Source organism: Setaria viridis, chromosome 4 (genome assembly GCF_005286985.2).
Source record: "Setaria viridis chromosome 4, Setaria_viridis_v4.0, whole genome shotgun sequence".
NCBI lineage: Eukaryota > Viridiplantae > Streptophyta > Magnoliopsida > Poales > Poaceae > Setaria > Setaria viridis.
The window spans coordinates 36,887,195-36,907,675 of record NC_048266.2 but is presented as its reverse complement, the minus strand read 5'-3'; the positions used below and the strand labels follow the sequence as shown (position 1 = coordinate 36,907,675).

Below are 20,481 nucleotides of genomic sequence, written 5' to 3'. Positions count from 1 at the left end.
GCATGCACCTGCCGCGCTTTGCATCTATGCCCTTTCGATTTACGCCGAACAGGAGGAAATGCTGAATGGGAGATACATGTCAGCACAGGATTAGGGTCGCGCATTAACCTGGCTAAAAAAAATCTGACCTTTAATTAAAAAAGAAAAAAAGAACACAACACAGGATCAACGCTTAGTCAAAGTCGCCGTTCAGACTCACCGACTCACCGGTCACTTCACCCATATAACCGCGCTGGTGACTCATCAATGGCGGCGACAAGGTGAGGACGACTGCGGAGCAGGAGAGGCCGTGGCGTGCACGGCAGGAACCGGCCATGGCGCTGTTGGACAGCTCGAGCGGCCTGTGGACCGTGCTCGGGCAGGCCTCGAACGTTGCGCAGCTGGTCGGCGTCGACGCGCTCGGGCTCGTGTCCATGGTCGTCCAGGCGTCGCTGGCGGCGCGCCGCCACCGGGACGCGTGCCGGCGGCTGGCACAGCACGTGGAGATCGTCGGCGGCCTGCTGCGGGAGCTGGAGCTCTCCGAGCTGATGCGCTGGGAGGCCACGCGGCGGCCGCTCGAGCAGCTGAGCGGCGCGCTGAGGCGGTGCTACGCGCTCGTCACGGCGTGCCAGGACTGCGGGTACCTCCGCAGCCTGCTCGCCGGCGCCCGGATGGCCGAGGAGCTCCGCGCCGCGGAGCAGGAGATCGACATGTTCATCCGCCTCGTCCCGCTCATCTCTCTCGTCGACGCTACGCATGATCGCGGGGCCAAGGTACGCGTGCACCTTGCTGATTAACACTGTCGAATTGTGATTATTGATTTGGTAGTTCAGTACATTTCATATCATGATTGAAGCTTTTTCGATGTATGAAGTCAAGAAGGGAAGCTGGTTTCAGGGCGATTCATCTGACCTGTAAACCGTTTGAAATTGTCCTTTCAATTCATACAAGTTGTGTGCGAATTGGAGTCTAGCAATAATTGCATCTGCAAACTGAACAAATTTTTATGAAGCTTTTAGTTCTTTCGAAAAAAATTATGCTAAAAATAGGTGTGTACCGATCAGTTACTCAATTTTAAATCCACAACACTTGTTAGTTTTGCTAGTTCAGGGAAAAAACATATGTTAATTTTCTGTCGTTGTCCAGCAGGCTGCTAAGGGAGTGCCAGGCACAATCACGAATAGTTCAAACCATCACGTCAGGTAAGAATATTTTCGGATGTAGATGATTACTCAGCAAGTGATTCCTCAGGGGTCAAATCCGAACTGTATCATGTATTCATTTCTTCTATGAAAATTGGAACATTTAATGTGAAACTCAATAGCATTTGGGTAGAGAAGTAGATGGGAAAATATCACACACCTTAATGAGGGGGGTTGACCTCTATTATATAGCCAATATGGCTTGGAGTATAAGGAATACAATTAAGTGTACATGGAAAGAATAAATACTTCTTAATACACATATATACTTCCTAATACCCACCCGCAGTCGTAGCGGGAGGATCACGGACGCAAAGATTGGACCTAAACTCAGTGAACAATGGAGTCGGTAGGCCTTTCGTCATGATGTCCACGAATTGGTGAGAGGACAGCACATGGAGGACCCAGACCTCACCCAAGGCCACCTTATCACGGACGAAGTGGATGTCAATCTCGATGTGCTTCGTGCCGATGATGCACCGGGTTAGCTACCATGTAGACAGCACTCATGTTGTCACAGTAGATAATAGTGGCCGAGGCAAGCGGGATATGAAGCTCCTGAAGAAGTTGGCGAAGCCAGCAACACTCCGCCACAACATGGGCCACAACCCTGTACTCCACCTCAGCACTGGAATGAGACACCGTGGTCTGGCGCTTGGAGGACCAAGACATCAGATTGTCACCGAGGAGACGTAGAAGCCGGAGGTGGAGCAGAAGGCGGCGCCAGGGGTGCAGAGGGCACAGGAGGCGCCGGGGCCGCGGGCACAGCGGGCGACGGGGGCGCTAGAGGTGCACGGTGTCGCTGGGTGAAGTGAAGGGGCAGGGGCGCCACTAGCAGGCCGGCGAGCACTGGGTTGGTGGAGGAGGGAGTAGGGGCGGCGCTTGAGGAGGCCGCACCTGCGGACCTACTTGTGGATCCAGGAGGTGAGGAGGAGGGCGGCGTCCCGCCTACCGAAGGAGTCTAGTACATGGCCCGTCCGTGCACTAGTATGGCAGGGTCGTCGTCAGTGGTCTCCTACCAAACAACCGGTGAGGGCCGTGGCTGCTCTACGTTCGAGGATGGAGCGATCGAGGTGGGAGCAGGAGCACCTAAGGGACTCGACAAGAGGAAGTCGAGCTGTGACAAGGGGGTGGGGTGGGAGGAGAAGGAAAAAACAGACTCGTCGAAGACAACAGGCGAGAAATAATGACTCGACGAGTGGACAAGTCAAGGTAGCGGTACCCCTTGTGAGAGGAGGGATAACCAAAGAAGACACAGGCTGTGGAGCGAGGAGCAAGTTTGTGGCATGCCGTGGATGAAAGGTTAGGATAGCAAAGACAACCGAATACACGCAAGTGAGAGTACTCGGGAGGCTGAGAATATAGGAGGCAGTAGGAAATATCATTCTGGATGACGGAGCACAGGCACCTGTTCAGAAGATAGGTGGCGATGGCGAGCGCCTTAGCCTAATATGAGGTTAGCCTAATATGAGGCGTCCATAGAAGAGTGAATTAGCAAGGTGCGAGTCACATTATTAAGAGTGCAGAGGACACGTTCGGCTTTCCCGTTCTGTGGAGATGTATATGGACACGAAAGGCGCAAGTGAATGCCCCGTGAAGCCAAGAAGGACGTGAGGGTCCTATTGATGAACTCGGTGCCATTATTAGCTTGGAGACTCCGAACAGGCAGACCGAATTGTGTAGTGATATATGCATAGAAATTAAGAATGTGTGTGGACACGTCAGATTGTGGACTAGGGGAAAGGTCCAGCAAAAATGAGAGTAGTCATCTAGAACGCGCGAGATAGTAGCGGTAACTAGAAATGCTAGCAACAGGAGATGTCCAGACATCACAATGAATAATATGAAAAGGAGTAGTGCTGCGAGAATGGGAACTAGAAAAAGGTAACCGCACATGTTTGCCCAACTGACACGAATAACATAAAGTACGAGTCCCTTTATTACAAGCTATGGAGGAATTAAGTCTAAGAGTGTCGATGGCAGTGGGACCCGGATGACGAACACGAAGATGCCACAAGCTGGAGGAGGTGGCGAGGTTGGCGTGGGGAGCTGCTAGGCTGGTGGCGGGTGGGATGGTGTAAAGATCGCCGGTACTATTGCACCGAAGAATCACGCGTTTGGTTTGGATGTCCTTGACAGAAAAACCAAGAGCGTCAAATTCTATAGTGTAGTTATTGTCCCTAGTAAACTAACAAACATAAATCATGTTACGGACTGAAGAAGGAGCAATGAAGACATTATTTAGGTGGAATTGTGAAGTGGGGGTGGATAGGGTGGAGTTGCCACGGCACGTAATAGGGAGAGTCTGACCGTTGCCTGCGGTGATGAAAGAATGAGAGGGAGGTAGGTGAGAGTGGAGTATACCATCAGACGATGCCACGTGACCGGAGGCACCGGAGTCGACCACCCAACCACCATTCTGCAAGGCCACCTGGTTAAGGGCAGCAACCAGACCAGCCTGATCCCACATCGGAGCCGCCGGGGGCGCCTGGACAGGCGCCTGGAGAGGAGTGTACGCCGTGTGTACCTGGGGTGGCGGGCCTAGGAGTCCGGGGGCAGAGGCGCGCCAGCCGTCCCCGCCACTAGATCCATAGCCACCGGCTTGCTGTTGTGCGTCGTAGGGTCCAGTCCCTGGACTGAAGTAGAACCACGGACCGGAGGGGCGTGGCTGGATGGACTGCTGTCCACTAGAAGCATGTTGCTGGAACCGGCCACCACCACCCTTTCCGTTCCACTTCTTCTTGCCGCGGCCGCCGTTGTCACCGCCGCCGCCCTTCTTCTGGTTGAAGGCGCCGCCGCCACTACTGCCCTGGACCGAGCCAGTGGAGGAGCGGCACCCACCCGGATAGGTAGAGGAGGAAGATGTCAAGCCGGTCGCGGCGAGCAGGGCGGTGGAGTTGGAGACCTTCTTCTCATTGGCGAGGTGAAGCTCCTTCAAGGCCAGCATGTCGCGGGCCTGGGCGAAGCTGGGGAAGCCAGCGGTGGAATTGGCAATGTCGTCGGCGGTGTTGGAGTAGCGTGGGTTGAAGCAGCGGAGGAGATTCAAGACAAGTTGGGAGTCTTGAATGGGATGGCCGACGTCGCGGAGGGTGTCGACAAGGGTCTTCTTGCGCTGGCAGTACTCGGAGATGGAGGAGTCATCCTGCGTCATGGAGTGGAAGTCATGGCTGAGGAAGATCGCCCGGGACTGCTTGTTGGTGCGGAAGAGTCCCTAGATGGCGAGCCAGAGATCCCGAGCGGTCTGGTCATCGTTGGTCATGGCGAGGTCGAGGGTGGAGTCATCGATGGAGCCGAAGAACCAGGAGCAGACGCAGCAATCCGCTTGATCCCAGTCAGGGTCCTGAGGACGAGGCGCCATCGTGCCATCGATGTGCAACTTGAGGCTGAACTTGCCGCACATAGACTTGAAGAAGGATGCCCACTTGGAGTAGGCGGAGGATTTCATCGTCAACGTCATGGGGACGTGAGACTTCACGGAGACGGTGGCATTGGGGTGGACAACGGGCGGCGGTGCTAGGTACAGGATGAAGCCGCTGCCGTGGTCGGGCACGTCGCCGACAGGAGGAGCGCTGGGCGCTGTGGAAGCGCCACCGACAGGAGGAGGACCTGCAGGAGGAGGGCCTGCAGGAGGGGCACTACCGACAGGAGGCGGCGTGGGTGGGACCGGCAGGGCCTGCAAGGAGCCGCTGGCGTTGTCGACGCCAGAATCGGCGTTGCGGGAGGAGGGGGTCATGGCGCAGCGCTAGAGGAGGTGCGACAGGAGGTGGGCGCACGTGCGGGGATCGCACGACGATCAGGTGCAGTGGAGGGGGAGGGGGTGGCGGCGGCATGGTAGAAGGGGTGCCGCCAGGGGGGTCGCGAGGGAGGCGCGAAAGAAGGAAGGCCCACGATCTAATCTCGTGATACCATGTAGAGAAGTAGATGGGGAAACACCACACACCCTAATGAAGAGGTGATCTCTATTATATAGCCAATATGGTATGGCTTGGAGTACAGCAATACAATCAAGTGTTCATGGAAAGAATAAATACTTCCTAATAATTTGGCTCATTAATGGCTGCTAACTGATTTTAGATCGTAGAGTTCCTTGAAGCAGTTCTGTTTTGGGGATGCTGTATAGCAGATCAGTCAACTTCAATCAGACCATGAATTCATTTGGCTAAAAACCTTGATTTTTTGACAAATTTATAACATCTTTGTCCATATAGCAACAATTATCCCTTTTTACTTCAAAATTATTTAGTTTGAACCGATAATTATGTAAGCAACCATCAGCTCGTATTATGGACTCCTAATAGTATGGAATTTCCATCTATTTCAGACTGTTGAATTGTTGATAGTTTTGGCATAATAATGATGCGATTTATCTACCCTTAGGTTCCCAAGAAGTGTTTCAGATTCCATCGAGATACACATTCAAGGAGCTAATGAAGTTTGTGATGTTTCAAAACAACAATTAGAAGGTAAGCAGTTGCCACTGTAATTTTCCAAATTCTCTTACCTGTATATTATTTTTTTCTCAAAACTCAAAGACTAAAACCTAATGACAATATTTTTGCTCCAAGAATCACCAAATCTTTTTTGGCTCCATTGTTAATACTCTGTCGCTCATGCTTACTGCAACATGGATAATAACAAAGTGCACATGTGATTGATTTAATAATTTTGATAATACTAATGTATACCACATAGAAGTTCATACTGTCAAATAAAAATGAATAAACATTATTCATGGAAGAGTACTAAGCTACTAGCTAGTGGTACAACATATCTTTAAGACACGAAATTACAAACTCTTGCATAAAGTTCTACACTATTAGTTCCTTTTTCAAAGAAAAATGTCCGTTCGGTTACCACACTTTAAAAGTTTTCAATATGATGAAATGATGATCTATCAAAGAAACTTGAACATTTTCATGGTATCTCTGTATTTGTTTAGTCATATCAGTAAATGTTGAGATCCGGTTGTTCACAAGAATAAATTATCCATGATTCAGGAGCACTAGACTTGCAAGAACAGAAAATTCTGGACATTGAAGAATTGTTGGAGCTTTGTATACGTACTGAAGAGTGTTGCTCTGGATTCAAAAGATTCGAATTCTTTCAGATTGTTGATGCTACAGAGAATTTCTCAGAAAATAGAAACGTCGGGTGGGGTGGTTTTGCTACAGTTTACAAGGTACTTATAACCCAAAACAGAAAGGAACTAAAGGAATGAATGCTTATCCTCCTTATAAACTGCTATGTTTATTTTAATAGAATGTTGCTTAAACTGTTGTAACCATTGCAGGGTCAATTGCCTGATGGATTCATGATTGCCGTCAAAAGGATGGATGAATATGCTACTGTGTTTGATTTCAGCAGTGAATTTCTGCTTGCGAGGCTTCAGCATAGTAATCTTGTTAGATTATTGGGTTGGTGTATCCATGAGAAAGAAAGGATTTTAGTGTATGACTTCATGCCCAAGGGTAACCTGCACCGGTTCATCTTCGGTATGTTTTCCCTATGACCCCATTACATTTGACTTAATTTTTTGTATGTAAATTCTTTTTTTATATGAATGACCAGAGCAACTCGTTTCACTATATTCTTGGTTTGATATCGTAGTTGATCTGAAGCTATTCTCATTTTTTTATCTGCACCTTCTTAAAACTGTATTCTATTTTAAACTAAAACACAATTTGTGCTTTGGACATTTTTCAGACAAAAGAAACGGGTCATTGCTAGACTGGTCTAAGCGACTCAATATAATTAAAGGGTTAGCTGCTGGACTTGTTTACCTTCACAAGCAGTCCATGCTATGGATTGTCCATAGGGATTTGAAACCCCAAAACATCCTCTTAGATCATGACATGAACCCAAAGATTACTGATTTCGGATCAGCTAGAACTCTGAGTTCAGATACCGCGGAAGAGCGTACAAGCAGGGTTGTGGGAACTAGGTGAGATATACACAATTTCAATTACAGGGCTGTGCAATAACCGTGTTCCAATATACTGATTTCTCTCTTCTGATGTTTACAGTGGCTACAAAGCTCCGGAGTACACATCTCGAGGCATTTATTCACTCAAGACAGATGTGTTTAGTTTTGGAGTGATGGCTTTAGTCATCATCAGTGGGCGAAAGAATACCATACTGGAGCAGCAAGGAGATTCTGTTGGTACCCTTGTACGAGATGTGAGTAAATACGATATTTCAAAAGGGTGCTCACATTTTAAAATGTTGAAAATTTATTGTTGTTTTGTCCTCTACATATTTGTGCCAAAACTTGCCCCGCATTTATGAATTTTTATTTACGCTACAAAATCATTGTTGATGCTAAATAGATTGGGAAAAATATTTCAGGCATGGCAACTGTGGAATGATGGAAGGCTACATGAGCTTGTAGATCCAATTTTGGGTGATGGATTCGAACATGCAGAGGTACTGCGGTATGCTCAAGTGGCACTGCTTTGTGCTCAGGAAGACCCAAAAGATCGCCCCACCATGTCGGATGTTGTGGCACTCTTGAACTTTGAAAGCATAAGTTTATTACCAGATCCTAAACAGCCATCTGAGCTGGTCAAGGGAGGTGCTGCTGGTGACAAGTTATCAACATGTGTTAGCCAATCAAGCAGGACCATAGACATAACCATCACAAGTTCAGCTCCTGTGTCAACTAGAGTCCGCATCATTGTAGAGCCAGAGACCTGAAAAAACCATTTATTTAACAGAAAGCTGAAAACTTGAAAGGCTTTTCAGTCTGTTCATGTAGAAATGTCACGTATTAAAAACATTTTGTCTTTAATATTATACGTTATGTCATTCTTTTCATTTTCTGGATTTCATCTCTAGCACACCGTCTAATCGGTAACAGCCTATGCAATTATCAGAAAAATGTAGCTGTAAAGCTGTATCTTGAGTTCTTGACTGCTGATCAAGGTGTTAGAGCTTGTTGCCGCACTAACGCTTGTTCGTGTTCACAATATTGACAATGCAAAGATGCTTAGCAAAATATTAATAAACAACAACGCTGTCTGAGCTAATTTTGGCCATCAAATCCTTTTCTCAACTGATGAAAAAATTAGTCAGGCAGTCCACAGAAAACGCCACGCGCCCGCGCTAGTCAAGGTCGTCGTCGTTTACCATCAGCCCACCTCACCTACCCATATATTTCTCCCGCCAACGGTGGAGCCGCGTCCGGAGACGAGGTCCGCAGCCGGAGGAGCCGCGGTGCAAGAGGGAGGAGGCAGGAAGCGGCGCCGGCGATGGCGAGCCCGTTGGCGGGCAGCTCGAGCGGCCTGTGGACCGTGCTGGGGCAGGCCTCGAACGTGGCGCAGCTGGTCGGCGTGGACGCGCTCGGACTCGCGTCCATGGTCGTGCAGGCCGCGCTGGCGGCGCGCCGCCACCGGGACGCGTGCCGCCGGCTGGCGCAGCACGTGGAGATCGTCGGCGGCCTGCTCCGGGAGCTGGAGCTCGCCGAGCTGATGCGCTGGGAGGCCACGCGGCGGCCGCTCGAGCAGCTGAGCGGCGCGCTGCGGCGGTGCTACGCGCTCGTCACGGCGTGCCAGGACTGCGGGTACCTCCGCAGCCTGCTCGCCGGTGCCCGGATGGCCGAGGAGCTCCGCGCCGCGGAGCAGGAGATCGACATGTTCATCCGCCTCGTCCCGCTCATCTCTCTCGTCGAGGCTACGCATGATCGCCGTGTCAAGGTACGCGTGTTTCGGCTTGTTGATCACCACTATAAATTTTGGTGATCCCCACAGCTTGTTCTTTTTGTTTCTTAAAATCCGACTGAACTGATCCTTTCATTTGACACTCTGAATGATTGAGTCTCAATTGGGGTCCAATAGCATTTGCAGCTTCAGATTAGACAGATTTGTATGAATGTAATGCTTCTGGAAATTCATAGGCCGTTACAAAAACCCTTTATGACGTATGCTGTTCAATTGTGCACCATCAATAATTTTTATAATTGTCGTTATCCTTGTCTGGCAGAGTGCAGAGGGTGTGCCAAGTGTGGTCGCGAGCTGTTCAAACCCTCAAACAAGGTTGGATGCCTTCTTCAGTACGTTTCTTGAAGAAATGTTGGATGTTTGACAGGTTACCATTGTCTTAGACTGAATCATCGGCTCGTTGCTGATCCGGAAAAGTGGAGAATTGTTGACCATATCTTGTTGATTTTCAATTGATTTTATTTGAAAAGGGGAATTGCTTAGCATATTTTATATTAAACATTGAACTGTGGATACACCATCACATATTAATCAGCTTGCGATCGAGTCGAGTTTTTAAGAAAACTTTGTAACTGTAGTATTTCTTTTCAACAGTAATAAATTAAATTCTTATTTTTTCAGGAGATCTTTGTAACAATATCCATATAAAATGAGTTGGTGGAGTTCCTGTTACCAATGGACCTAACTATATGTGTATGCACCCACAAAAAACCTATATATGTATGTAATTGTGTCATATCATACCTATCTAGTTTATTTTAGACCAAGGTGAAAATGGTTGCTTGGAAATCAGTATAACTCATATCTTGAAAGTGGAATTGTTGTGGAGCATATAATAATTTTGCTAGCATTGGAATCAGAACAATTGAAATTTTTGGTATATACTATATAGTGATAAGATCTACTTGTTCTTAGGATTCCAAGAAGAGATGCGGAGCTCAATGAAATAGTTTCACGAGGAGCCACCACTGTACCTTGTAAAGTTGGGGAGGCAATGTTAGGAGGTAGTTACTTGTACAAATTTCCTACCGCTCTCATTTGTGGACTAACAAAATAGGACAACTAAACCATGTCTATCCCTATCCACTTTCAGAAACTTAAAAAATCTTCCCTTTCATTTGTCGAAGTAATAACATAACTATACTTCTACTGGGGAAGCAAAGATTGTATATGTACGACTAATTTTGATCATATTTTGCTTACAATAATTCTAGCTCAATGGAAAAATCAGAACACAGTACATAGAAGAGTACAACTATTAGATGGCATTAGTCTGACATATAACAAAAGTTCCACAGACGATTGCAAGGAAAAATAGAAATGGATGTTTGGACCTTGTTCCAGTTTTAGACCCTTAATAAATTGCTAGACCTAGTTTGGATTGGCAGCACCCTTATGGTTTTATGCATTCTTTACGCTTGACAAAGTAGACAAGATCAGCAAAAAAAATGCCATTGTTCTACTGTCTTTATTAATCTAGTGATAGAATTGCTCCATACTTTCATGTAAACTGTTTTTGTGACATGAGGAGATTACCCAATAAATCAGGGATAATGGAATTGCAAGAGGAGAAAGTCATGGATACGGATGAGTTGGTGAAGCTTTGTACTCGTACTGAAGTGAGCTGCCCAGGATTCAAAAAGTTTGATTTCTTTGAGATTGTGGATGGCACAGACAATTTTTCGACGAAAAGAATTGTTGGAAGGGGTGGATTTGGTACAGTTTACAAGGTAATCATCAACATAAACATTGTGAGATGTACAATAATGAACAATGAGTGCCTAATTGATGGTAGTCAGTACTCATTGGCTCCCCCAGCAACAAACTAAAACATTGATTTAAGAATGGCATCTTATGTCTTAACTCTGTTAGTAACAACTGCAGGGCCAGTTGACCAGTGGAGTCATGGTTGCCATCAAAAGATTGGATGAAAATGCAACAGTATTTGATTTCAACAGTGAATTGCAACTCGCAAGTCTTCAACATACCAATCTAGTTAGGCTACTGGGATGGTGCGTACATGGAAAAGAAAGGCTTCTAGTGTATGAGTTCATGCACAATGGCAGCTTAGACCGTATCATTTTCGGTATGTTTTCCCAAAGACCCTAGTTTTTCAGCACCACATTTCTCTTATCAAAATAAAGATCAGAACAACCCCCATTTCTCTTGATTACTGCTTTGATGTGAAGGTTGGCTCATTTGAAACTATGCTTGTTTGATTATAAACAGTATGGAAACAATAATATCTCGTCATAAACACATTTCTTGTTTAATCATTTTGCAGAGAAAACAAAGGGGGCATTGCTAAACTGGTATAAGAGACTGCAGATAATTAAAGGGTTAGCTGAGGGGCTTGTTTACATGCACAAGCACTCACTTTTATGGATCATACATGGGGACTTGAAACCAAATAACGTCCTCTTAGATCGAGACATGAATCCAAAGATCGCTGATTTTGGATCTGCTAGAACATTGAGCTCAGAAATAGCAGAAGGGCGCACAATTAGAATTGTGGGAACTAGGTAAGATCTACACTAAACACCAAACATAGTACTACATAACGGTTTTTATTCAATGTTCTAATGCCAGTCTGATAATTATTTCAGTGGTTACATAGCTCCGGAGTATGCATCTCGTGGTCTTTACTCAGTCAAGATAGACGTGTTTGGCTTTGGGGTGTTAGCTCTTGTAATCATTAGTGGGCGAAAGAATATCATACTAGAGGAGCAAGGAGACACTGTTGGCAACCTTGTGCGAGATGTGAGTAAACATTCATTCAAGCATAGTTGCTATATATATGTTACACCCCAAATGTTATTAGTACTCAACTATAAAGCTTAAGTTTACACTAAAAAAATCAATTTTTATGGTTAACGAATTGGAAAATTGTTCCAGGCATGGCAGCTATGGAATGATGGAAGGCTACATGAGCTTGTTGACACATTGTTGGGTGACGGATATGAAATTGACGAGATGGTGAGATTTGTTCAGGTGGCACTTCTATGTGCTCAGGAGGATCCAGTAGACCGTCCCACTATGTCAGATGTTATTGCATTTCTGAACTTTGAAAGCACAAGTTCGTTACCTGATCCTAAACCGCCGTCTGAGCTGATTAACAGAGGTGCTACCGGTTTCAACTTATCGACATGCGTGGGTCAACTAAATAGGACAATAGCTATAACCATCACGAGTTCAGCTCCTGTGTCATCTAGAGTTCGCATCATTGTAGAACCAGAGACATAATATGATTTTATTTCACATACTAGTACACTATAAGTGTGTTGTTCCCTATATACCCTTGATAAATATTCACTTTCTACTTTGCATCTTTTACATGCATGCATTGAGTTGCATATACTCCTTTCATTTTTTTTCACAAGACTTATTTTGTTTCATTAGGACAAACTTTTAACTAATAATTATTCTATTAATATATAATTTTTATGACACAAACCATGATGCTAGTAGGTTTTATGAAAAAAATACTTTATTATGATTGTAATCTTGTATCAAATAAATAAATACCATTAGAGTAATTATTGGTCAAAGTCTTGCCCTAACAAAATGAAATACACCTTGTAGAAAAAGGAGAAATAAAAGGAGGAGTATAAACCATGTCATTTTCATATGATTTTTTACAAAATGATTTTGCATCCAAAGTTTTGCAACATAGTCCATCTTATATGCACTATGGATGTGTATCTTTTCAATTTTTTTAAATACTTGCAAGTATGCTTTTTTGATGGATTTTTATGTCTTTGCTGATAAGGTGGTTTGCACTTAACATTTTCCCTGGTCAATTGAATACGACGGTCATAAAGTGGCTCAGTGGACCTTGACAGGATTCCAATATTTTTTTTGTTTTTCATGGCCCGAGATATAATTTGTCGTTTGCTTGAAAAACAGAGGGCCTTTACAAACAAGCACAGGAGAAAAAGATCTTGGAAACCCATACTCGTATCAACCATGCAAAAACTCTTCCAAAGTAAAAATTAGATATAGTTATAAGAAAAAGAATAAAAATCAGAACCACACAAAAAGCTACGACTTGGTCAAAGTCATTCTCTACACTTTCCTACGCGCCGGTCAATGGCGACGTCAAGTCCAGAGCCCAACTTTATTAAAGAAAAAAAGAAGAAGAAGTCCGTTTTACTTCCCTCACCTATTTACTTTGTTCATTCCACACCCTTACCAAAACTATGGCTCAATTTACTCCCTCCTTCTATTCATACTGGACCAATTTAGACCTTAAGCGGGATCTCCACTTGATTTTGCCTATGTGACACAGGTTTGCCTATAGCTCAAGGCTTCCTCTGGTTCAATCAGGTCAAGCTCTTTGCAATTATTAATAACCAACTTTTGGAGCCCAGAGACCTGCTTCATCGTAGTGGGAAGAGCCCTCACACTCCGGCCTTCTGATCACCTTAACAAGTTTTGTAACTGTCTCTGAAACAAATTGAGAACGTAATTAGAAACTTTTCGCTCTTATTTTGCCTAAAACGCTTGCAACGGGATAACAGGTGGCCGTGTCTTGAGATCACAAGTTTCTCTAAGTTACTGAATGACCACAAATGCTTGTAAGTCCCAGATTTGGGTTCTGCGTCAACTTTTGTGCCCATACATTAATCTAACCAAACAAAAAAAAAGATTGATATGGACATGCATAATCTGAAGGGGAGAAATCTCTACTTATACCCAAGCTCATATTAGCAAATACTTTTTGAGTTTCTAAAGCAAACAATGTGATATTTGATTCAGAAGTCATTCAAATTATACCTCTAATTAGACTAATGAACTGAATAGGCAATTAACTGGGCTATATCCGATATTGACATTGGACTCCTCCGATGATGAAGTCTCCAACAAAGGCCTTATTACCTAGTATTCATGGGAGATAGTAGGTCACCATTTTTGGTATGGGTACTTGATCAAACTAGATCAATGTTTAAAATAAAAAAGGAGCTTGCCAAAAACTTAAAGTCTCATGTGCATGATGATGCGGAGTGAGACAAAGCATATAGCATGAACTGTAATAATCACGGGCCTGTGGGCTATTTATGTTGGTAGAGAAGAAAATTATCAATGAATTCAATTCACTGGAGAACATTCTAGAGCAGATAAGCATTACCTCTGAAAGACTAGTTTGTAAGAGTCTCAATCAACATAATATGGAAGGGACATGCCGGATGAGATGATAATCCTCACCAGTTCCCACAGCGCATCTGCTGCTCAATGAAGGGCAGCTATGAAGCACAATTTTCCTAAGGGAACTAAAATCTTGGATGAAACTCGGTAACTTCTCCATTCCTTTGCAGTTTACAATTGCAAGATATTGAAGAGAGGATGCAGCTGCTTTGAAGCTCTCTGGAAAACCCATCAACTTTGGAAGCCCAGCAAGTTGGAGCCAACGAATACTCCTCAGCCCAGTCAATGCCTCCCCTGGTTCCATTAAATCCAACACTGCACAATTGTTAATCGATAACTTCTGGAGATTAGATAGATGCCTTGTGGTAGAGGGAAGAGAAGCCAGCTCTGGACAATTGGATATCCGTAACTCTAGAAGGGCAGTGAGGCTGCCGAATCCATTTGTTAAAGACGTTAACCTAGGACAGTAGCTTAACTGTAGAAATGTCAAGGAAGACCAACCGCAAAACCCATCTTTCAGCAAATATTTCTGCTTTGAGGTCAGGGAAAACCATGTAAGGTAGGTAGGTGCATGGTTTTTCCGGATGGATGTATCATAAAGCCATTGCTTCCACTTAGTTGTTAGTGTTGACAATATCTCAAGAAAAAAAGTAACTAATGTTTTTTATGTATATTTTTCTGGCATGACATGTTTTTGGGAGAAAAAAAATGTCAATCCACGCCGTTTTAGTTCCTTCAGTTTGGATCATCTAATTTAGTTTAGTGTCGATTCTTCGTAGCTAAATAGATCAGAAAGATTGTGAATAGAGTAACCCTTCTTTTGGGGACCTAAGCTGGAAAAGCATGTTGTCTACCACTGAAGTACAAGCATGACTCTGCTTTAAAACAGAGTCTGTTCACCTTTTAAACTTTGGGGTCCTTAGACTTTACTTTTACATGTTCTGAATCACGACCACTAATCTTTTCATGGACTTGAAACAATCTCTGTTACAAGCAGTGTCATAAAAAGCACAGCTATGTATGCCCCGTCTTTGAGGCAACAGGAGAGTGCCCGCAAGAATCAGGATGCAAGCTTCATCATCCCAAGAAGAAAAACAAATCCAAGAGAAGCAGAGCAGACACACTCCAAAACAACAGTTGGGGCAGGAATTTTGACACAAGTATTGGCCATGGAAGAGGGGCAAGGGTAGTTTCTTCAGAGGAAGAAGAGAGGCAGAAACGGGAGCAAGTCTCTGGCGATGACTTAGCTGACTTCATTGACCTTGGTGCCGATATTGAAGTCACTGGAGATGTGGATGCTTCAGATCATCAGATGACATACAGCTGATGGAATTGATTCACGGGATGTCAAGATGAAGGCTGACAATCTTGAAGCACTAATCAAGCCACTTCGGATTATGAGAACCGCAAGAGTTTGACAGGTTATTTTATTAGACTAGATAGAGCTGCAGTGTTATTACTGAGTCAAGGCGGTAATGTTACACTGTACATGAAGACTTGAAGAGGCTGAGGCGCTGACTGGAGTTTGTATCTCTTGAAGACTGGCTTGGACAGGGCGGTCAGTTTTTGCATGGTTGAAGGTTTGATTTTGTTCGTCATGTAAATCACTGAGGAAATATATAGGGTTCATATCCAGTGGTAGAGCTGTGAGAGTTGCTTGCTGTAGTACCTGTGTTTTTTCAACATTTCCCAGAGTTTGTAACAAACAGTCATTTACAAAATTACAGTTGCAAAGAGGAAATGGAAATTTCATATTTTACATTGCCTTGCACATCTAGTATGCTTTACATTTCCGTCTTCTTTTTTCCCCCAAAGATACATTCGGATGTTGAGCTTAAGCAAAGTAGTACTTCAGTAAAAGAATAATTTACACCGGAGCTTCTATCTGAGTTTGTAACTCACATCAATGGGGTATTCAGTCCTGACTTCTGAGAAAAAGAGCCATTCTCATATGTTTGGAGTCTTGCCATTCAAATATGAAAAGCTAATGCAACTAGATCGATTTGGCTCATAATTCAAAAAAGAACGGAGACCAACAAATACAAAAAAGGATGCACTCGAACTTAATATACAAACAACAAAAAGCTGGAGCATATGAAGTATAAACTCTTCAGGTCTTGAGAACTGCACGCATAGCTCATGCTGGTTTCGGAACCGGGGCAGCTTGTGTTACAGACCGCAGCAGCTCCAGTGAGCTCGATAGCCCAAGGAAATGCGAGAGAATTGTGTTGGCTGAAGCCTGCACATGATGATAGAAAAAATTGCATTAAATGATCAGTGCACCAGTATCAATGTTGAAGATTACCAGTAATTAAAAAAATCAGGCTATCCACAATGTCAAATCAAATAACCATCCGTGGTAAGATCAATATGACCAAACATAAATCTTAGAACATGTAGTGGTTCTTTTCTTCCGGTGAGGTTTGGGATGATACATTGATACTACACTTCCTTCGGGATAAGGACAAGAGTTACTATTGGAAATAATCGTACTATTGATTCGATTCATGATTTTCAGTTCCTTGGACGGCTGGACCTTGCATGTTCCAATGTTTGTGAATATAGTGCATGTCATTTTGAAATACATGGAACAAACTCTCTCATTATAAATAAAGCAGATCATTGGAAATTTTGAAGCATGAAATAGCCACATAGCTATTCACACTGAAGTGAAGCAAACTATCAAATTGAAAATGAACAGTGGCATACCTGAACAAGAAAAATATCTAAAGCGAGAACAGGACTTTGGCCAGGGGGTATTCCCTGGTAGTAGGGCACTGATGAGGTAGCGAGGGCTTTGGCTACCAAAGCACCTACAGTTGCCTGCAGGCCAAGAACTGCAGCACCCATTCCAACAACATTAAACATGATACTATTTCTCAGATTCTTAACCACGTCAGCACGAGGAGGAGCCTGGAATAAACGAAAAAGCCAGTTTAGTTTTGGCTCATAAGTATGTCTAAAACAGTTTACCAAGAATGCAAAGAAAAAAGCAACTAAAAAGAACACACCAAATATTATTGGGCCCCATTTGGCTCCCAATTCTTATTTAGCTTCAATCAGAATCTGTCCAGTCAATTTAATTTCCAGCAGATTTAGTGAAAAGTAAGTCCAATAGCTACAAATAATGTGTGAATGGTTTATGCTCCAGATGCGGACATGAGGTGGGTGTAGACATGTACAAGATGATGTGCCACTATCATAGGCTAACGCAAGTGGTTTATAAGACATAGGAGCAATGCTTTATTTAACATGAAAAAAAAAAGATATGGCGGCTGTTTATTTTAGGAAATGGGAGTACCTTAGCAGGTTCATTTGCTGCTCTTCTAAGCCTTTCCGAAAGGCGGATATAACCAAATGACCGGAATACTGAGATAAAGGCCGCAATGATACCAACTGAAGTTGCTATGAATGTAAAGGGAGCTGTTGCATCCCCTGTAGCAACTGCAGAGAATGACAGAATTCCAGCCGAAATAGTTGTGCACACCAGTTGAGACCAAAATCCCAGGGTACCCAGATTCTTAAAATACCGTGCTGTTTTCTTTAGTTTTTTGCTAACCTGCAGAAAGAAAAGGTAAATACCGATTAGCTAAACTTGAGAGTCATAATATACAGAGTAATTAACATGTCAGTGAACATGAGTGTCGGTAGATCACGTAACCATATGATGGAGAAAAATAGCTTGACAATCTAGAAAAGCCATAAAATTAAAGTTTGTTTAGGACACAACTCTATTAAAAGTGTAAAGATTTGACCAAGTTGCATAACAGCATGATAACAAAAGATGGTGCCTAATAGCTAACATATGGATTTGGGACGGATTATAGTGACTCACAACTTCAGGAATCATGAACAAACGATATCACATTTTACTTGAGATTTTGGTGAAGCTAAATATGGAACAACTAAACAATGCCACACTATGGAAACTTATAATGGTCTACAAGGCAATGTAACGTCAAAGTTGAACCTTCTACAATTCTGATCGAATGCTGGGCAGAAGTGTTTTTAACAGGAAGTTAAAAATGTGAGAAAATATGTCCTCTGCCACTCTTTGACATGCCAGGCCTGAGTACTACTTCATTCCTTAACAGCAGCCTGCATAATGCATTTGGTTGCTACTGGGATCCTTCAATGCAGAAGCAGAACAAGAAACTACCACGGCATTGCCTATATTTTCCTTGTGGGTTACTTAGGCGCATGGATCTCAAACATGAGCACCTAATTGATTGATTTATTACAGGAATCAGAAACAACAACTGAGGGGACATTAGACTAAGTACCTACTGTCCTTAACCAGACAGCACAAATCCTACTGGAGCCTAACAGATCAACGAAGTGAGCGAGTGAATGGCACCTGAGCGAGCTTGGTGCGCTCAGCCTCATCCTGCGCATAGACAGGAGTGGGATCAGAAGGGCCGGACGCCGCTGCTGCCACGGAGAGGTGGCGCGGCAAAGAGCCTTGGCTGGCAGCATAAGATAAGGTACCGGTACCAATGATGGCGGCGCCGCGGCTAGGAGCGGAGAAATGGGGCTTCGGTGCCGGAGCGACAAGAGACGAAACCAACGACCATCTCAGCGTCAGGAGGGGCGGCCTCGGCGGTGCTAGGGAGAGCAGGAGTGACCGCATTTGTGCCTGGGCGTTCGGGAGGTATGATGGTCACGGAGTTTCTCACTGATTCTTTGCTTGGAGATACAAAAAGCTCGTCTCAGGACGCTTTACAAAAGAGGTACAAAATTTGGTTGAGAGCGTAACAAGTTCAGAGTTATCGATGTGGTACTTATTCTGTATTTTAATTTCTTTAACAATATTACCAATGTTACTTAAAAAGGCATTGTAAATACACATATTTTGAAGACATTTTAAATACAAATATTTTTATAAAGCTTTTATACCAAACATGTATACAATTTGACTATTTATTAATCAAAATTTAAAAAAAAAGACTCGTTACTGATCAATATATGGATTTCATGACATACTGTAGTTTAACTTCATGAATCATAATATGATATTCCCTCACATCAGCAAACAAAAAGTTACTACAGCTAACTTATTTGTTTTGTCCTAACATCAATTGCTGTTAATCTGTTATGAACAAAGGAATTTTTATAAGAATATAAAACCACATAAGAATTTGTAATAATAAATCGAAATTTAATTCTCGAACATACAACCCAAACTCACGCCCACATAAAAAAGGTAAAATTGGATCCATACCATAAAAAGAACTCATCTTTATATATATACAAATTTGCTATCATTAAAATATCATCAAAAGATTCAACTTTAGATATATACCATTAAAATATCACATTTGCTAGAAACTTACCACTTCTGTCATATCCATGCTATATGTGACCATTCTACCCTTACTGAGACAAAGATTGTATGGCTCCAGTCCATCTCTCAGGAAGAGAGAACAAATGTAAGGACCAATCAATAATATCAGGGCCTAATCTACTCATTTAATCCTTTCTCAAAGCCATATGTTCGCCCACCTCCCCCTTCCAATCTCAAACCAGCGAACTAGGTACAAAATTGCAAGAAGTTACAGAGATTCAACACAGAGAAACAAAGTTATTACGCTTCTGAATCTCTGAATGACCCATACACTTCAATTCTAGATCGATTCGTGAGCACTATAAGAGTGAAGAAAAGACTAGGGTCTAGAACCGTGAAAATAAGAGAGGAAGAGGAGGAAAGATGAGACACATACTGTGAAGGGGGTGGAGGAGGCCGCCGCTGCCGACTGGGAGTCGCGCAGAGGTCGCGCCGCCGGGAAGGCTGCAGGCAAGACGCGCCGCCGGTCGCTGCTCCTTTCGCGTGGACTTGTTCCTCCTTCCGCGAGCGAGTGGGTGGCATCGGCTCCTGGGCCAACGGCCAAGGAGCGCACCTGTAGTTTTGGCCGGAGGGTAAAAATGGAATATTGCAGATGTTTAATATGCAACAAAAGGAAAAACGAGCGATCCCACCGACGGAAGCTAACGGATAATTTTCAGCTGAGGATATTGCAGTCCCACTAAGAGCCATCATTCCTCTCAATGAAGTAATTTTCATGCCTAGAAGAAAGATGTGCAAGAGATCCTCATGATTCTTGACCTTGATTATGCATTACGTGAGGATAAGCTTGTTGCTCCCACTATATCCGACAGTTTGGAATATGCTCATAAGTTTGAGAATTACACTGTTGATATTGATAAGTGCGAGAAATCCAACAGAATTGCCAAAAGGATCATTAAGGAATCTATCCTATTAGGCATAAGGGGAGGAATTCTCTATAAGAAAGATGGAAGGGAGTTGGATGCTAAGGAACTGCTAAAGTCAGTTGAAGAAAACTATAAGAGTTCCTTTCAGATATATTCCAAAGTCCTGATTATGAAAATGTCCTCACGTTATGATAGGCAAGGTGGTGTCGTGAGACACATTTTGAGCATAT

The 20,481-nt window shown here is 43.7% G+C and overlaps 3 protein-coding genes and 1 pseudogene across 7 annotated transcripts; 2 read left to right on the top strand and 2 right to left on the bottom strand.

Moving 5' to 3' along the window:
• Nucleotides 1-245: 245 nt before the first annotated feature.
• On the top strand, nt 246-7,994 carry LOC117854185 (cysteine-rich receptor-like protein kinase 10). 2 transcript variants are annotated; one of them, XM_034736487.2, is made up of 8 exons: nt 246-752; nt 1,126-1,181; nt 5,559-5,644; nt 6,179-6,360; nt 6,472-6,673; nt 6,885-7,122; nt 7,205-7,358; nt 7,527-7,994. In XM_034736487.2, the coding sequence occupies exons 1-8, from the start codon at nt 315-317 to the stop codon at nt 7,872-7,874; spliced, it is 1,704 nt and encodes a 567-aa protein (XP_034592378.1). In that variant the 5' UTR covers nt 246-314; the 3' UTR covers nt 7,875-7,994. The 2 variants fall into 2 exon arrangements, with proteins under 2 accessions (XP_034592378.1, XP_034592379.1); XM_034736488.2 differs by having other exon boundaries at nt 247-752; nt 1,129-1,181.
• LOC140222469 (uncharacterized) lies at nt 3,548-4,914 on the bottom strand (annotated as a pseudogene).
• A 352-nt stretch (nt 7,995-8,346) lies between the features above and the next one.
• LOC117854184 (cysteine-rich receptor-like protein kinase 19) lies at nt 8,347-12,229 on the top strand. Its single transcript, XM_034736486.2, has 8 exons — nt 8,347-8,872; nt 9,159-9,211; nt 9,812-9,900; nt 10,445-10,626; nt 10,781-10,982; nt 11,181-11,418; nt 11,503-11,656; nt 11,792-12,229. The coding sequence occupies exons 1-8, from the start codon at nt 8,429-8,431 to the stop codon at nt 12,137-12,139; spliced, it is 1,710 nt and encodes a 569-aa protein (XP_034592377.1). The 5' UTR covers nt 8,347-8,428; the 3' UTR covers nt 12,140-12,229.
• Nucleotides 12,230-15,768: 3,539 nt separating this feature from the next.
• On the bottom strand, nt 15,769-19,903 carry LOC117851277 (protein TIC 21, chloroplastic). 4 transcript variants are annotated; one of them, XM_072293307.1, is made up of 5 exons: nt 19,762-19,903; nt 19,375-19,571; nt 17,343-17,600; nt 16,751-16,954; nt 15,769-16,280 (listed from the first exon to the last, which is right to left on the bottom strand). In XM_072293307.1, exons 2-5 carry the CDS (start codon nt 19,405-19,407, stop codon nt 16,179-16,181), a joined length of 597 nt encoding a protein of 198 aa, XP_072149408.1. In that variant the 5' UTR covers nt 19,408-19,571; nt 19,762-19,903; the 3' UTR covers nt 15,769-16,178. The 4 variants fall into 4 exon arrangements, with proteins under 4 accessions (XP_072149408.1, XP_034588958.1, XP_034588957.1 ...); XM_034733067.2 differs by lacking the exon at nt 19,375-19,571 and adding an exon at nt 18,399-18,722 and having other exon boundaries at nt 19,762-19,901; XM_034733066.2 differs by lacking the exon at nt 19,375-19,571 and adding an exon at nt 18,399-18,727 and having other exon boundaries at nt 19,762-19,900.
• Nucleotides 19,904-20,481: the final 578 nt, after the last annotated feature.

Coding starts and splice junctions, on each gene's coding strand:
- LOC117854185 (XM_034736487.2), top strand. CDS start 315: ATGGCGCTGTTGGACAGCTCGAGCGGCCTGTGGACCGTGCTCGGGCAG. Junction 5,645..6,178: donor TTCAAAACAACAATTAGAAG/GTAAGCAGTTGC, acceptor TCCATGATTCAG/GAGCACTAGACTTGCAAGAA. Junction 6,361..6,471: donor GTTTTGCTACAGTTTACAAG/GTACTTATAACC, acceptor TAACCATTGCAG/GGTCAATTGCCTGATGGATT.
- LOC117854184 (XM_034736486.2), top strand. CDS start 8,429: ATGGCGAGCCCGTTGGCGGGCAGCTCGAGCGGCCTGTGGACCGTGCTG. Junction 9,901..10,444: donor TGGGGAGGCAATGTTAGGAG/GTAGTTACTTGT, acceptor CCAATAAATCAG/GGATAATGGAATTGCAAGAG. Junction 10,627..10,780: donor GATTTGGTACAGTTTACAAG/GTAATCATCAAC, acceptor TAACAACTGCAG/GGCCAGTTGACCAGTGGAGT.
- LOC117851277 (XM_034733067.2), bottom strand. CDS start 18,671: ATGCGGTCACTCCTGCTCTCCCTAGCACCGCCGAGGCCGCCCCTCCTG. Junction 17,601..18,398: donor AGCGCACCAAGCTCGCTCAG/GTGCCATTCACT, acceptor TTCTTTCTGCAG/GTTAGCAAAAAACTAAAGAA. Junction 16,281..16,750: donor TAGATATTTTTCTTGTTCAG/GTATGCCACTGT, acceptor CATCATGTGCAG/GCTTCAGCCAACACAATTCT.